General features: G+C 38.0%; 1 protein-coding gene across 9 annotated transcripts in view; it reads right to left on the bottom strand.

Moving 5' to 3' along the window:
• abcb5 (ATP-binding cassette, sub-family B (MDR/TAP), member 5) overlaps positions 1–16,289 on the bottom strand; it is a 151,307-nt gene that overhangs the window by 26,209 nt on the left and 108,809 nt on the right. For 3 of the 9 annotated variants that reach the window (XM_049480212.1, XM_049480210.1, XM_049480211.1), the window contains exons 6-15: positions 14,963–15,041; positions 9,144–9,335; positions 7,952–8,123; positions 7,076–7,200; positions 6,545–6,722; positions 4,976–5,089; positions 4,773–4,883; positions 3,615–3,740; positions 376–579; positions 111–281 (exon numbers count right to left, since the gene is read on the bottom strand). The exons of the other annotated variants lie outside the window; for them this stretch is intronic. In XM_049480212.1, coding sequence (XP_049336169.1) covers positions 111–281; positions 376–579; positions 3,615–3,740; positions 4,773–4,883; positions 4,976–5,089; positions 6,545–6,722; positions 7,076–7,200; positions 7,952–8,123; positions 9,144–9,335; positions 14,963–15,041 — 1,472 coding nt within the window. The remainder of the gene's footprint in view (positions 1–110; positions 282–375; positions 580–3,614; positions 3,741–4,772; positions 4,884–4,975; positions 5,090–6,544; positions 6,723–7,075; positions 7,201–7,951; positions 8,124–9,143; positions 9,336–14,962; positions 15,042–16,289) is intronic. 9 annotated transcript variants of the gene reach the window in all.

Genomic DNA, 16,289 nt, shown 5'->3' with positions numbered 1-16,289 from the left:
TGTCAGTAGTTTATAGAATAAAACAAGCTGTAAAGATTTCCAAACCATTCCCTGACGTCAAGGCAAGGTTGAAATAAAATTATATTCTCTAGAATGAATTACAATTGTACCTTATCTAAGGCAGCCTGCACGATGGCCTCACTCTGTGTGTCCAAGGCTGAAGTGGCTTCATCCAGCAGGAGAATTTTGGGGTTCTTGACCAGAGCACGAGCGATAGCGATCCTCTGCTTCTGCCCACCACTCAGCTGAGCCCCCCTTTCTCCCACCATGGTGTTCAGTCCCTACCTCAGAGAAACAGGTCCAACATTCATTTACTGTTCTGATAGAACTTGCAGAGCAATTATTATAAAAATCTATCACTATAGAGCGTCTTACATCTGGTAGTTTGGAGATGAACTCGTAGGCGTTGGCCTCTCTCACGGCCCGGTCAATATCCTGGTCAGTAGCGTCCTCACGGCCGTAGCGGATGTTCTCAGCAATGGTCGTGCCAAAGAGAACAGGCTCTTGGCTTACAATGCCCATGTTCTCCCTCAGCCATCGTACATTCAGAGACCGGATATCTCGACCATCCAGGGTCACCTGCAAATACATCAATTGCATTGTGCTGATCAAGCTAGAGCCTATACACTGAAACCTGACCCTGCAAAAATTTAACTACGTGTTACACGACACAGACAGCAGCAGCTGAGATTGGTCGGCCGAGTCTTTGTGGTCCAGCCTTTGCGGTGTACAGTCGTGGAGACAAGAACGCAGAAGTATAAAGAGTATGCATTCCAAAGGTGAGTATGGTGGATTCTCATTATTTCTGTCCTATGTTGTCTCTCAGAAATGTGTTGGTCACACATATAGAACAAATTACTTGATGATGTCATCAGAAAGTTCCAGCCTTTTGCTACTGTGGAACCAAACTTTTGTCCTTTTTTCTTAAAAAAAAAAATATATATATATAACTATGACTTGTAAATAATCTCTGCTCCAGAGGTGGAATTTGTGTCAGTTATGTCCACTGACTCCTCCTGCTGCTCCTTCCCCAACACAAACTCCACCCCTGAGGTTGCCAGCACCTAAAACTACACTACAGCGATTGGTGCTGCAGCAAAGGAGCTTAGCTAGCAGAGCTGGTTCAGTTAAACCTCAACTGCTACACATCTTAAAAAGCCTCAGCATGTCTCAAAAAAGCTCAGTGACCAAAGAAGGAATATAACAAGAGTGAATATTGGCAGTGAGTTGAGTTAAGTTAGAGACTTAGAGCTCAAAAAGACTACAAGACCGACCCAGAGCTGCTACTTTTCTCCTGAACAGGTAAGCTAACTGGCTATAGCTAATTTAGTCAGGTACTTTATCACCACCACTAGATGTGCTTACTAGGGACGAGCTCTCTCTCACGCGGGACACTGCCGATCATGGCGCTCCCTCGTGTAAAATACAGTCAATATAACGCTAAATACGGGTGATAGTAGTGAAAAGAGTTTAGAATTGCTGTATTTCTTCTCTTGCTTTTACTCTGATTTCTCTCCTACTACTCTAAACTTTAAGTAGATTGTGTAGATTCAACCTGCTGAACTTGGCAACCTGATGTAGTTCCGTGGCTGGGGAGGGGTGGGCGGAGCAGACTACTCTCTGTGGTGTTTTGAAATTGGACTGCTGTAGCCATTTCACACTCGCTCTCAGTTCCTACAGAATGTACCTTTAAGTAGAAATGTTGGTTATCTATACTTTAGTGGAGTAATTCGTTTTCAGACGACTTTTCACTTCTACTCCTTATATTATAAAAAATAGTCTTGTTAATCCTAATTAATTTCAGCTTGTTTTCATTCCGAGAATTCAGAGAATGATTTCCTTTATTATTTTACTTAATATTAAAAACATGCAAACAATTAAGGGACACATATAGAATTATGTAGTAAACAGTAAAAAAGTGTTTATTATCCACAATCTCCTGACCTAAACCTGATTTAGGATGAGCTGGAGCTTTACAATGTGAAGGAAAAGCAGCAGCTTTTGTTCAGCACCTCCAGGAACTCCTTCCTAGAAAACTATTCCAGGTGACTCTCCCTCATGAAGACACTGAGATTGAAATACCAACAGTGTGCAGATCTGTCCTCAAAGACAAATGTGCTAGAAGAATCTAAAATATAAAACATTCTGGTTTCACTTTAACACTTTTTTGGCGTGGTTTGGGCTTTATAAAAGCATGTGTAGCACTTTGGAAACAAATTATTTTAGGTAAGTGTAAGTTTAAAAAATGTCCAGGCATGTCAGATTAACTCAGGAGAGTCTGAAAGGTGTCAGATGTGTTCAAGTTCAAGCTGTGAGGTTTGTTTGTAGTTATACAGGGCTCTAGACTAACGTTTTGCACTGGTGCAAAATTTTTGACCACATAACATTTACCATGGCAGTTTTTAGATTGCATTTTTTTTTTCTTAAATCACTGTCCATGTACGCAATATTGTAATAAACATCAGTCAGTAACAGATGCTGTAAATATCTCTTACAACCCTAGGCCAGTTTTTATATATTGATGCACCTGTATTTACCAACAAATTATAAAGAATTTTTAGGAAACAGATAAAACTAGACTAATCAAATATGTCTTAAAGAGTAACTACACTCTAATACATTTTACATTAGTAGCTGAAATGTGTTGCTCTGTAATAAAGTTCCAGTCCTGCTTAAAACGTTTAAAAAGGAAAGCAGAACAAAAGACTCACTAAGACTGAAACTGACATTGTATTGTTAATAAATAATAGTGTAGAAAGTATTATTTACTTATTCATATACAGTGGCGTGAAGTAAAAGTAAAAGTATTTGCCCTCTCTACAGATTTGTGTATTCAATACTGTTTTTTACACCTTATTTAGTTTTGTATAGGTCTGTTTATCCTTACGCCAAAAAAGTAGGGAGAATAGTGGTGGTTAACCAGGTGCAATTATTAAAATGCTCACACTGTAGATCACAGAGATCAGATAGAATGATACTATATCAGAATTTAACTAAGGGCCCCAGAAGTCTAGAACTGCTCTGTTTTTACTCTATTAACAAGCAGTTCATGGACTGAATCAGGTGTGTTACATTAGAGAAGACACCAAAACAAAACACTAGAGGTCACTGTCTCACAATACAGTCCATAGATACTGCTCATCACTAATACCTGCTGCAGGAAGAAATAAAATACTTTTGCTAAAATCTCTGAACTTCATTATATAAACACTGTGTATTTTACTTACATATCTAAAACATGCTAAAAAAATAAAAATAAAAACATTGAATGAGAAAGTATGACTCATTCAATGACTTTTGACTGCTGCTGTATAAGTAAATCGTTTTGTGAAAAGATCATTTCAAAATATGAATTTTTAGCTTAGATTAAAAAAGTTAAGCACTTCATCCCAGCTGTTAAGCATGGGGGTGGTAGCATCAGGGATTTCTGCTGCTTTGCTTTGGTCATCCAAAATGACCAATGACCTAGTACTTCTAAATTTGTATCTCATATATACTGATTTCATAATACCTACTACTTAAAAGAATGTAAAAGAAAGCATTACTATGAATAATTTCATAAGAAACTTCTACATAATTACCTCTACATAATAGAATTACTTCTACATAATTACCTCTCCTGCCTCTGGATCATAAAACCTTTGTAGCAGCTGAATGGTAGTGCTCTTCCCACAACCACTAGCCCCTACCAGTGCGATCGTCTTCCCATGAGGCACTTTCAGACTCATCCCCTGAAGGATCTACAACAGAAAAGTGCATCATAAACCCTGCACATACCTGAGAGGCAAAACAAGTTATGTATGGAGTTTAAATACAGACATTAGTATTAAAATCAACATTTTGTATATTTTAATTAAATTTACTTTTAAATAAACTTGAAATATTTATTGGGGTAAATTTTAACTTTTAATTTAAAATTTTGTCGCATTATAAGGAGCACTATGAATAAACGTCTATATTCTGGGTACAAGGCGCATTTTGCAACACTTGTAAGGAACTGTAACTTAATTCTTAAAAAAAAGACAATGTCTTAAAGTCAAACGAGAGCTGGATGTTAATCTACACAGATTCCTCTCCTGAAAAATGTATATTTGGGTGAGTAAAGTGCTGCCGTTTATTTACAGTAAGCTTAAATTTCCAGATTTCTACTAAGGCAGCAGCATTAGCTTTAACAGCTAGCCGCTGTTAGTGGCTAATGTCGCCTAACAGCGCTACACTGAGGAACCCTGAGCGTTCCTTTAAGCCAGGGCGATATCAGCTAGTGGTTCGTCCCACGTAGCTTGTTTTAACATGGTAAACGTGCAGACTACAAGCCAATAACACTCACCTTTTAATGGCGAAAGAGCTAGTTTTTAACATGGTTAGCAGCTAATGCTAATACTGCTCTAGTCTTTGAGAAATTTCACTGTATAACTCATGTATAATGCTTTACTTCAGCAGTGTGGCTTTACTGCTCCTTATAACCTGACTGGTAAAATTCATATATAAGGAGCACCGGATTATAAAGTGACTGATGATCGAAAAATTTAAGGATTTTAAGTACTGACAATTTTCATTTTAAACATTCTGATCTATACATTTTAAAACTTTAAAAAATAAATACAAATAAAAAAATAAATAAGATCCATAAATTCTAATCTACTTGAACTAAAGGGTGATTGAAATTAAAGGATCTAATTTTTTCACATCTGAAAGTTAATTATTTTAAAACATACTTACACACATGTAAAAATGGTAAATGTAATGAGATACAAAATGCTCAAATGTATTACCTTCACATCTTTTCTGGAAGGGTAGCTGAAATGTACATTTCTAAATTCAATGTCTCCTCTCACACTGTCTGGTTTGTAGCCTTCCTCTGAACTGCTGTCAATGGGACGAGGCTGAGAGACAGACAGAAATTCAACTGTCTGGCTGCATCATTATCAATATTGTCATAATTCATGACTGATTTAGAGTTGCCAGGGGATAATACCATGTCGATGGTGTTGTAGATGGAATATGCAGCACCACGGGCCTTAGCAACACTCTCCAGATTGGGAGCTCCTTGACCTAAAGAGAACGCTCCGATCATCACTGAGAAGAAGACCTGTGGATGGTATCAAAAAGTATCTAAGAAAAAGTTAGTACACCCTCACTTTTCTGCAAATATTTTATTATACCTTTTCATTTGGCAAAGAATACAGAAATGAAACATGGACTTATAGAAGTCAGTGTACAAATTGAATAGCAGTATAGATTTACTGCTTTTTTTAAATGTCTAAATAGCAGATGACACAAATGTCATGGCACTTCATGACAAAGAACTCTCTGATAATTTAAGAAATAGAACTGTTGCTCTTTACGTAGAAGGTCTATGTTATAATAAGATAATGAGACACCCTGAAACTGACAATTGTCCCATGAAAAGATACAGTATCAGTCAAAAGTTTGGATATAGCTCTTCTTATTCAATATGTTTTCTTTCTTTTTAAGATTTTATACATTGTAAATCACCTGGAATAGTTTTCTCAGAGTCTTGAAGGAGTTCCTGGAGTTGTTGAACAATAGTTGCTGCTTTTTCAGTTGATCAGATTTAGATCAGGGGATTGTGGAGGACAAACAGTTTTTTTTACTGTTCACTACTTAATTCCATATGTGTCCCCAAATTGTTTTCATGTCTAATATTAATCTACAATGTACAAAATAAATTTAATAATAAAATAAAGAAAAACATTGAATGAGAAGAAGTGTGTACAAACTTTTGATTGGTACTGTATATAAAACAATTGTATATATATAGAGAGACTTATTTTTGTTGGTTACTGAACAAGAATTAAATAAAATAATGGCCTTTAAATGAAAAACAATCAGCCATTTCTTCAGTAAACAGTTATTCAGAGTGGGGGTTGGTGTAAAATTGCACATAATAGTAGTGAAACCTAAAATATAGTGTTTTATTTAGAGTCCAAAGGGGGACTCTTTTTTAAGGGGGGTGGTTGCCACACAGCAACATGCATGTATCCCTCCATTATTCCACCTTCAGACAAATGTTTTGGTCTCTCCTCATTGTGAGAGATGAAAGGCTGGTCTTGTGTGGGACTTCTGTAATTTTAGCACTGGAGTTACAATGATAATAATGCCCTACCAATTAGCACAATGCTAACTGCACACATAAATCGCCACAATGTCCGCTAGATTACTAAATTTCTTGTGGTAAAATTGACCAAAAACGTCCTGAATATATTTACAGTAATTTGCAAACCCACTGCTCATCACCCTTAATGTATTCCTCTACCATTTCAATGATAAAAACTTGTTTTAGACCCAAATTCTCCTCAGGACTGTGGTAAAAGAGTGTATCAGGTACCTCAGCAGGGAAATAAGTTTAATACCTTTCTGTGAGGAGCTTGTAGAGCTACACATATTTGGCTTTGCTTTAGACCCACTCTGAATGACCTTTTGTACATCTTTAAACATTTAACGAAGCTGACAATTAGAAAGATTGTAAAAATGTTTACTTTAGTAAGGAAAAGCTCATTTAAGTGTCGATCTTCAAACTTACGATAATGACTTTTCCAATGGAGTAGTTTACGGGGTCATCCACGGTGAGCTTCGTGCCGTACCAAAACGCCAATGCATACGCACCAAATATGAAGAACTGCGTCAGACCCATAGACACATTTGTAGTGACAGCTTTCTTCACACCAAAGTCCTTTGCAGTAATCAAATTCTTTTCATACCTAGAATCCAAAAAAGATTTATATTATTAGGAATTCCCAATATCACTAGTAATGCCCCCAACAGTAGGAGGGTGAGGATGAGCACATGCCTCCTCTGATCCTTTGAAATCAGACTCTTTTCCAGCTGGATAGCCAGTGTACTCTGGGAAAATGCAGTAATCCAGCTCATCATCAGCTAGCAAATGACTGAACCAGCCAGCATCACAACTGAACTCTCTCAGACTCCAGCTGCTGATGGAGATTGAAGCAGCATGATTTAGGATTCCAGATACCACTCATTTGCTGCACCACCCAGAGCCCCAATATAAGGTACAGTATATTCCGCTATTACATAGGAATTGATTGATACTCACTTTTCTGCAGCTTTCTGTTGCCCATTGAAGGCTACAACAGTCCTGATGGCCACAAGTATCTCCTCGGCTACTGCTCCAGCTTTGGCATAAGCTGACAGTTCCTTACTGGTGAGAGTGGCAAGAATCTGCGGGCAAGATGTACGCAGTCATTTTCAAATTTCAAAATTCACAGACATTAATCAATCGATCCAATAAAATGTGTTACAATATCCAACATAGGTGAGTGCACCCCTCACATTTCTGCTAATATCTTACTTTCTACGGGACAACACTATAGAAATAAAACTTGGAGATAACTTAGAGTAGTCAGAGTAGAGCCTATATAGCAGTATTAAACTTATTGCGCTCCTCCACAATCTGATTGAGCATGCCCCACAGGTGCTCAAATGGGTATAGTACAGTCTGTGATTTAGCTGTAGTTCAGTTTAACAGTGTTCTCAATCACTGTGTAGCCTAGGTCAATGTTGTGGAGAGCAACAATTCTGTTTTTCACATCCTCAGAGGGTTCTTCGCCATGAAGTGCCAAGTTGAATATCCAGTGGCCAGTATGAGAAAATTGTACCCAAAACACCAAATTTAACACCCCTGCTCCTCTTCCACACCAGACACCTTACAACTCTAACAAGTCTCACGTCACATGACACCAGGGAGGGACAACAACATAACTGGGCACAATTTGGACATGTTCACTGAGAGGTGAACTCACTTGTTTTGCAGCTATTTAAATATTAATGGATGTGTTTTGTTATTTTCAAAGGACAGTTAATCCATCCATATATCCATCCATCCGCCAAATACTTGAAGAAATGTGAGGGATGTATTCACTTTTGTTGGTTACTATTAATATATCACTCATCATTCATTTGCTGTACATACTTTAGACCACACAGCTGCTGAAGCTGCCAGCAGTGGACTGACTGACATAATGACCAGCGTTAGCTTCCAGCCATAGATAAACCCGATGATGAAACCAGCGAGAAATGTGCAGAAGAACTGGACAAATATACAGATCTTGTCTCCCAGACCATCGTTGATTGTGTTTATGTCACTGTCAGGAAAAGAAACAGAACAGAGAACCAACTGCTGTTAAACTCAGTAAGCTACTCAAGCTGGTACAGTAGTAAAGGTGGTTAGAAATGCACTACATTTACTCCATTACATTTTCCATATTTTTCGCACTATAAGGCGCACTTAATATCCCTATGTATGAATTATACCAGTCAGGTTGTAAGGAGCAGTAAAGCCACTCCACTGAAGTACAACTTTTTTTTGTTTGTTTTTTTGTTTTTATAATTTTATTTCAAATTTTTCCCATTTTCTCCCCAATTTACATGGCCAATTACCCAACCCACTCATTAGGACTCCCCCTATCACTAGTGATGCCCCAACACACCAGGAGAGTGAAGACTAGCACATGCTTCCTCCGATACATGAAGTCAGCCACTGATTCTTTTTGCTTCACAGCGCGCTTGGAGGAAAGTGCAGCGGCTCGGTTCTGATACATCAGCTCACAGATGCCCTGTGCTGCAGACATCACCCTAGGAGTGAAGTGGGGAGAAAGCGCCATCTACCCACTTGGAGGGAGCAAGGCCAATTGTGCTCCCTATGAGCGCCGGCAGCTTAATGGTAAAGCTGCATGAGGGGGGGTTCGAACCTGCCTCCTCCCACTCATAGTGGCAGTGTACTTCATTTTGTTTTTAAGACAGAATGTTTGAGAAAATGAGAACTTGTCTGTGTCCCAAACAGCATGCACCACGCGCCCTTGTTGACGTCACCAGGATTTAGACTTTTGGAGTAGAGCAGGGAACAGGGAATGATTTAAAACAGGTCTGTAAAATGCTAATGTGTGAAGTGCAGTGAGTGAAAAACAGCTTTTACTTCTAGTAGAGTAAATATTATTTGAAGTAACAGTAAAAAGTCCCCAATCATCCCAAAAAGACAGCATGCTGTGGTCTGAAGGTTTTAATTCTAATCACACAAGAGCATGAATGGTCAGATGAGCTCCAGCAGGGTAGGAATAAAAACCCATAGACACTGCAGATCTTCGCAGATAACAAACTGAACGTACTCTGTGAGTCTCGTGTTGAGTTCTCCAATGGGATGTGTATCAAACCATGCCATTGGTTGGTGCAGAACAGCATGGAAGTACTTCTCCCGGATCCGTTTGGTTTGTCGAGTGGCAGTCAGTAAGAACAGCGTCACCTGGAACGTTCCGAGGAGCAACACCGCAGCTCCTAGTGCAACAAAGTAGTAGGCATGCCTGTGGGGATTCAAGAAGAAGCAGATGGATTTGGTGCAACTTCACTGCACAACAAGGTGCCTGGTAATAAAATCACTGATCAAAAAATGGTAAAAAAACAGCAGCACTTGTCGACTGGAGAATTTCTGATTTATTAACAATACAAAAATAACCAACGCGTTTCGGCACTCAGGCCTTCATCAGGGTTACAAAACAACCAATGAGAACACTCCAAATACTAATTTGGATTCAAGAAGAAGAAAGACATCTACAAATGTTAGCCCCATTAAAAGGAATCAGAAGCCTAAAAATGAGAGATGCACCAAAATAAAAATGTGGCCAAAACCAAAAGCAACAAGGTGAAATATTAGACAGAGTCCAGCTTTAAGCAGGTTTTCATTATTTTTTTTTCCATTAATGAATATTTTAAATAGCCTACAAGTTTAAAAAAAAAACCTAGCAAACACACCAACAAAGCACAATACATATACTCTACCTCAGTAGTGCTATTCTAGTCATTAATTTATTTTAGCAGTGCTACTGAAGCAACATGTCAGTAAAATGTTTACAGAGAAAGAGTCTGTGAGTCTTTTGATAAACAAATAGATGCTGAGGCTTAATTTATTGAGCTCAACTTATTGCTGCTACTATTTTAGCTGGAAAACAGACAGCTTGTGAAGAGGTAGTGAATACTAAAAATACAAGTTAAAATAAGCGAGTAATTGTTCTGTATTAATGAGTCTGTATTTTCACTAATTCAAACACAAAGAAAAAAGCAATTGGCATTTTCTACCAAATGTTTTCCAAATGTTGCCACATATTAGGTCAATTCCAACTAGTAAGTGAAAAATCTTGTTTGCAAAGAAACTATTTAAATATATAATGCAAGAGGGCAATTTTCCACTGTTCCACACATACACTGATGATAAACTGACCAGCCATTGTGATATTATGTAGGCCACCTCAAGCTGCAATACCAGATCTGACCTGTAGAGGATAGTCCCCACAAGGCCTCTGAATGTGTCATGTGAAACCTGGAGCACCAAGACGTTAGTAGCTGATCTTTTTTTTCCGTATTTGTTGTAAGCTGGGGCATCCACAAAATTATGGTTAATGTTTTAATTCTCTGGTTAAGCAGCATGGCCAACTTGAGCAAAAAATTATATTTTAGTGGGAGTTTAATGGCTGAGCTATTTGCTAAACTTCTACAAATTCAATGTGGAGAGCATTCTGACCATTTACATGAGGTTGGGGTACGACAGAGCCCTGAAGAGAGAGGTAAAACTGCCCAGCTGTCATCCTGAAAAAGGAACATCTGAGCCAGAACCTCCAGAATCAAGAAGAGTTTTTCCCATGTGCTACAAGCAGTAAAAGACCAGCTACACCACCCACAACCTGAACAATCCACAGACTGACCCACACTGAGCTCCATCAGCTCAGTGGCAGTATGCACTCTGCACTTTAGTGTAACTCCCTTCACTATTACTATTTTAAGCTTTGCTACATTTTTCTAATAACGTTTTGTAGTTGACCTTTTGATTATGTTTACTTAGCTGCTACACTTGTACACTAAGCTGCTATACTCGTATTGCACTGCTCACCTGTTTACATGATACAAAACAGGATTCTTACATCATTTTAAAAATATAATTTAAGGCTTTTTAAGACTTTTTTAAGACCCAAAAATGTAATCATAATTTCTTAGGTAGAAAATAATTTATTGTATTGGAAATCAAAACGTTTCACATTTGTGATATATATATATATATATATATATATATATATATATATATATATATATATATATATATATATATATATATTTCAATTTTGTTCCATTGTGAAGCAGAACAGAGCCAACATATGTAAATTGTATTACGCTAAACAACACACTGAATTGCATGTGGGACGTAAGTATGTAAGCATGTTAGCTAGCTCGCCACTCATGTTAGCTAGCTTGCTGAATGTTAGCTAGCTCGCCACTCATGTTAGTATGTTAGCTAGCTCACCGCTAATGTTAGTATGTTAGCTAGTTCACCGCTAATGTAAACTATGTAAGCAAGCTCGCTGCTAATGTTAGCAAGCTCTTTGCTAACCTACAGTAAATTTACAGTTCATTTAAGACCATTTAAGACATTAGTTACCCAGATTTTAATTTAAGACATTATAAGACTTAAGGACCCATGGAAACCCTGTAAAAACAACTACAACCAGGACTTTCTCTACATACTATACCTCACCACTGCACACTTTTGCATTATTGTCATCTGTTTCTGCACTGCAGATCTAACCTAAACAGTGTTTTATTGGATTCTACAGCCCAGTATTAGTATAATGACTCATAATAAATTTATATAGAAATAAACTGAATTAAATCTACAACCAAGATCACCTGACCAAGCTAAACAACAGTATGACCAAGCTTGTTCACACTGATTGACTGGCATGACGAGCATCACCGCACTAAAGGCACATTTAAAATCCTTAAATTTTCAGTGTGCCTTTAAATCCAGTACTGTTATACAGGAATTTTAGTTTAGTTCTCCAGCACAGAGACTGGAGTACCATTAGCATTAGCCCCTAACTGCTATTTCCTCGTTCAGAGGTGAGTATTATCAGCTTGTAGCCTGCTGCTAACCCTGGTTAGAATTGCTGAAGTAGCATTAGCATTACCCGCTAACCATGCTTGCTGTTTCCTAGCAGTAGCAGTGATGGAGCAGTTTGATGCTAATGCTAATGCTCCAGCCTTTGTGCTGCAGAAATTCAGTAATATTAATTTACAGTAAATAATCTAAAAATCTGTGTAGATTAACATCCAGCACTTGTTTGACTTTAAAATAGTTTAAATAGTTTTTTGACAGTTTTGTTTACTTAGTTTAGCTTCCCCCCACCACCACCAGCAGCGAGACCTGCTGAATTAGAAGTGTTAATAAGTGTCCTTATAGCGTCTCTTAAAATGCACCTTATAATCCAATGCACCTTATATATGAAAATAGACCAAAAACTAGACATTCTTTGAAAGTGTACCTTATAATATGGTGCACCTTAAAGTATTAGAAATACGGTAACCAGCAAGATTACGCTGGTCGACCAGCATGACTAAACATGACCAAAATTAAATGAAGCGTACACTGTGCTAGTCAAGAGCTGGTTATCCAGTATAGGGTGTGTTTTTGCCTGGATGACCAGCTTTTCAACCACCTTAACCATTAAATTCCAGCTTAAACTATTCAAAACAAGACGTCATTTTCAAATAAAGGAGTAAACAGACTCTAATCAAAATATCTATTATAATCTATTACAGTAGGTAACAAAGGTGAATACACCTCTTACATTTCATTCTTGTGGAGAGCCACAATTCTGTTTTTGTGTCTGTGTGTTAAATCAGAGTTGTTGAAGTATGAAGCTTCTTATTTCTTATGGCACAGGTTGTAAGGTTCATTATACCTATGAAAGAGATCATGTAGATATTAAATGAAATGTACAGTATGCACAGAAATCCAGCCAGCAGCAAACTCTGGACAGAACTTTACTGTTTTATATAACTTCTCAGGGTGAAATGTTTGCATCCTATGTAAGCACTGATTGATGCGATTAGATTTGGTTGTGATTATTTAAATGAGTTGTTACATAAAGAGTTTTAGACCTGTATCATGTTTCACATATTTCAGATCTCTCCACAAAGCCTGAGGGCTATGAAACCTGCTTGTTCAATGTCCCAGCTTCATGAACGATTGTGATCTGATGCTTATCTTAAATGTAAAAGGTCTATTTGATTTTCTTCAGTGACTCAGCAGTTCCAGGAATTGTTAATGATCAGCTGCGGCTCCCTTCAGTCTGCACATGTGCTGAGCTTCATTATTTACACTACAGTGCATACTGTACATTTCATTTAATATCTACAAGAAGAATCTTACAAAGATATAATGAACCTTACAACCTGTAACAAACAAGAAGCTTCATACTTCTACAAATCACACTAAATATTACATGACCCTAGGTGACAAAAAAATAACGCAACGAGAAATTTATAGTTGGAATATACCAAATCTTTCTATGTGTTAATGTAATGATGATATACACTGAACAAAAATATGAATGCAACACTTTTGTTTTTTCTCCTATTTTTTATGAGCTGAACTAAAAGATCTAAAACTTTTCCTGTGTACACAAAAGGCCTTTTTCTCTCCAATTTTGTTCACAATTGGATCTAAATCCGTGTTAGTGAGCACTTCTCCTGTGCTGAGATAAACCATCCACCAGGTGTGGTAAATCAAGATGTTGATTAGACACAGTGATTATTATACAGGTGTACCTTGGGCTGGCCACAATAAAAAGCCACAGATTTAAAGCCATTTGTGAACAAAATCTAAGAGAAAGAGGCCTTTGGTGTACACAGGAATATATCTTTGAGTTCAGCTCATGAAAAATGGAAGCAAAACCAAAAGTGTTGCATTTACCCTTTCTGCACCCAATCAAGAAATGAATCAGTGGAGCTCTATAGTTCATCAACCTAGCTTCTGGGTAATTAGAAAACTTCAGGGAATCATAAATCTTTAGAAAGGGGGCAGGTGATGCAGCAGTTAATTACTATTTTCCAACCCTTAATTCCCCTGTGATGGGGAGCTGCAATTAGCTTTTATTAGCTTTTGTTTTCCTTTATCTTTCCGTTCCATTTCTATTCCTTAAACGCTAAAGCCTCCGCTGCCTGTTGCATCATTTAAGGTGGCCATGTAGCCCTAATAATACTTCCCTCTACTCCTCCAGCCTAACAAGAATCTGGACACCCAACCCCTAGACTTGCACACACAAAACAGAGGGGTAGGGCTAAGTGGTAGGGCCAAGGGGTGAATTTGGATTGGGCCTTAGTGTAGAAAATGCTTTACACTGCATACAATGTGTCATTCATTGCCTTTTTTATTAAGTATAATCAAAGAGAATTACTTGCAAGAAAAACAACCTTTCTAGATGTTGTCATCTAACAGGAAGTTGGATGTTGTAATTGTAAACATCTTCCAACAGATCACTGGTCTAAAGACACATGGTGTCGCATGGCGTGATAACTGGTGTTAGCTATACATTATTAACAAAGTGAAGTCATGCATTATTCAGAGACTCTAGTCAAGGAGTAGTGATAGCTGACCACCCTCAAACACCACACATTTGCTTAGTTGTTGGTAATTGTTCTTTTTTTTTTTAATACACAGACTAGTTATAACAGAAAAACTACTGGCAGGTGGAGTGAATAACACTGATGATCTGGTTTCACTGGCTCCTCACAAGAGTGGATATATTAATATAAAAGCCGGTGAGTGAACTGTAAATTCTTAAATTTGACAAGAACCAAACGATTAAAAGATGTAAAAACATCAGGTAGGTCTTGTGGGGTGTTCCCAGTATGCAGTGGTACCAAAAGTGTCCACGTAAGAACAACTGTGGTCACCACACAACTTACAGGACTTGGGCAAACTGCTTTAGCGTGAGTCTTAGTACCAGATACTACAGAACATCTTCAGAGATCTTGTGGAGAGATGATCCATTGTTCGATGAGTAGGGACTGTTTTGGTGATCTGTTTCTTGGTGATCAATGGGGGAAACAATGGAGGAAACAATGCAACAGCAGTATGGCGAGGTAAAGGAAAACTCACTGTGACATTGAAGCTTCAATATCAATTCCGGGAATCGCCACACAGCCTGAGGAGAGGTTGGTGCTGAAGTTTCCTAAACCTACACACAGTAAAATAAAAAACAATTTCAGGTGCACACCCTTCAAGCATAACATTATGACCACAAGTATGTTTTTTACACCTTTTATCCATGTTTTAACTCCACTGATCACATAGTACACTTTGTAGGTAGGAGTTCTATAATTATCACCCCGTTCCTTAATGCTCAGCACCCAACAGGAGAGACCACCACAGAGCAACTATCATTATTTTAGTGGTGAGTCATTTTTCTCAGCACTGCAGTGACGCTGATCAGCATGTTGGTGGTGCATGAGGTGTGTGTTGTGCTGGTGGTACAGTGAGTGGATCAGATGCAGCAGTGCTGCTGGTGTTTTTAAACACTTTGTTAACTCGCTGTCCTCCAGTCAATTACACATATACATATTATTAATACAGACGTCTCAAGTCTCCCAGAAGTCGCAGCAGTCTACCGCATGTCAATAACGGCTCCCTGATGCCCGCAAGTCAGATAAAATCTCCCGGAATCTAGCATGTGCATACAGGTGACACAGACTTTTCCTCAAATGCGTGTGTGAACGAGAAGAAGAGGAAGTGAAAGCCGCTCCCCTTGTGTGCATATTCATGAAAAGCATGCAAAACAAAAAGGATTCTGATTGGCCTGTTCTCTGCAAAGACTCTGTGAGTCAATCAGTTTTTAATGTGGGTGGGCCGTGTTTTTTTGCCTCCTGGACCGGATGCGTTCACTAAGGAACATAATGGCACCAATTTTCATCTCTGACTACTCCAGTATATGTCTGATTAAACTAAAAAAAAAAATTGAAATTCTTGCCCACTGTACAGTTTGTAATAGTGATTTTAGCGTTGTGCACAGAGGAGTAAATGATTGCAAAAAGCTTGTCGAGGTGAGTTAATGTGACTATATATATATATATATATATATATATATATATATATATATATATATATATAGGTAAAGTTTTGAATCTGTTGCTACACAGTTTACAGTGTTGGTCATCCTTTAGTCCTTAATCAGTGGGTACAGTACGCCGCCCACAGGATGCTGTTGATGGGCTATTCTCAGTCCAGCAGTGAAACTGAAACTGCAGCAGCACTGCTGTATCTGATCCACTTGTAGCAGAACAACACAAAGGAGTTAAATAAAGAATGCAGAGAAACAGATACAGAATTATTATATGTAATTATTATTATTGTCAGTATTTTAAATCATCTACAGAGTGGCAGTTTCCTGTGAAGAAGGTTTAGAAATAAAGGAGGTGTTCATAATGTC

The sequence above is a fragment of the Astyanax mexicanus genome, chromosome 6, assembly GCF_023375975.1.
Source record: "Astyanax mexicanus isolate ESR-SI-001 chromosome 6, AstMex3_surface, whole genome shotgun sequence".
In the NCBI taxonomy this organism is placed as follows: domain Eukaryota; kingdom Metazoa; phylum Chordata; class Actinopteri; order Characiformes; family Acestrorhamphidae; genus Astyanax; species Astyanax mexicanus.
The sequence above is the reverse complement of the archived record's forward strand: the minus strand, read 5'-3'. Positions and strand labels throughout refer to the sequence as shown.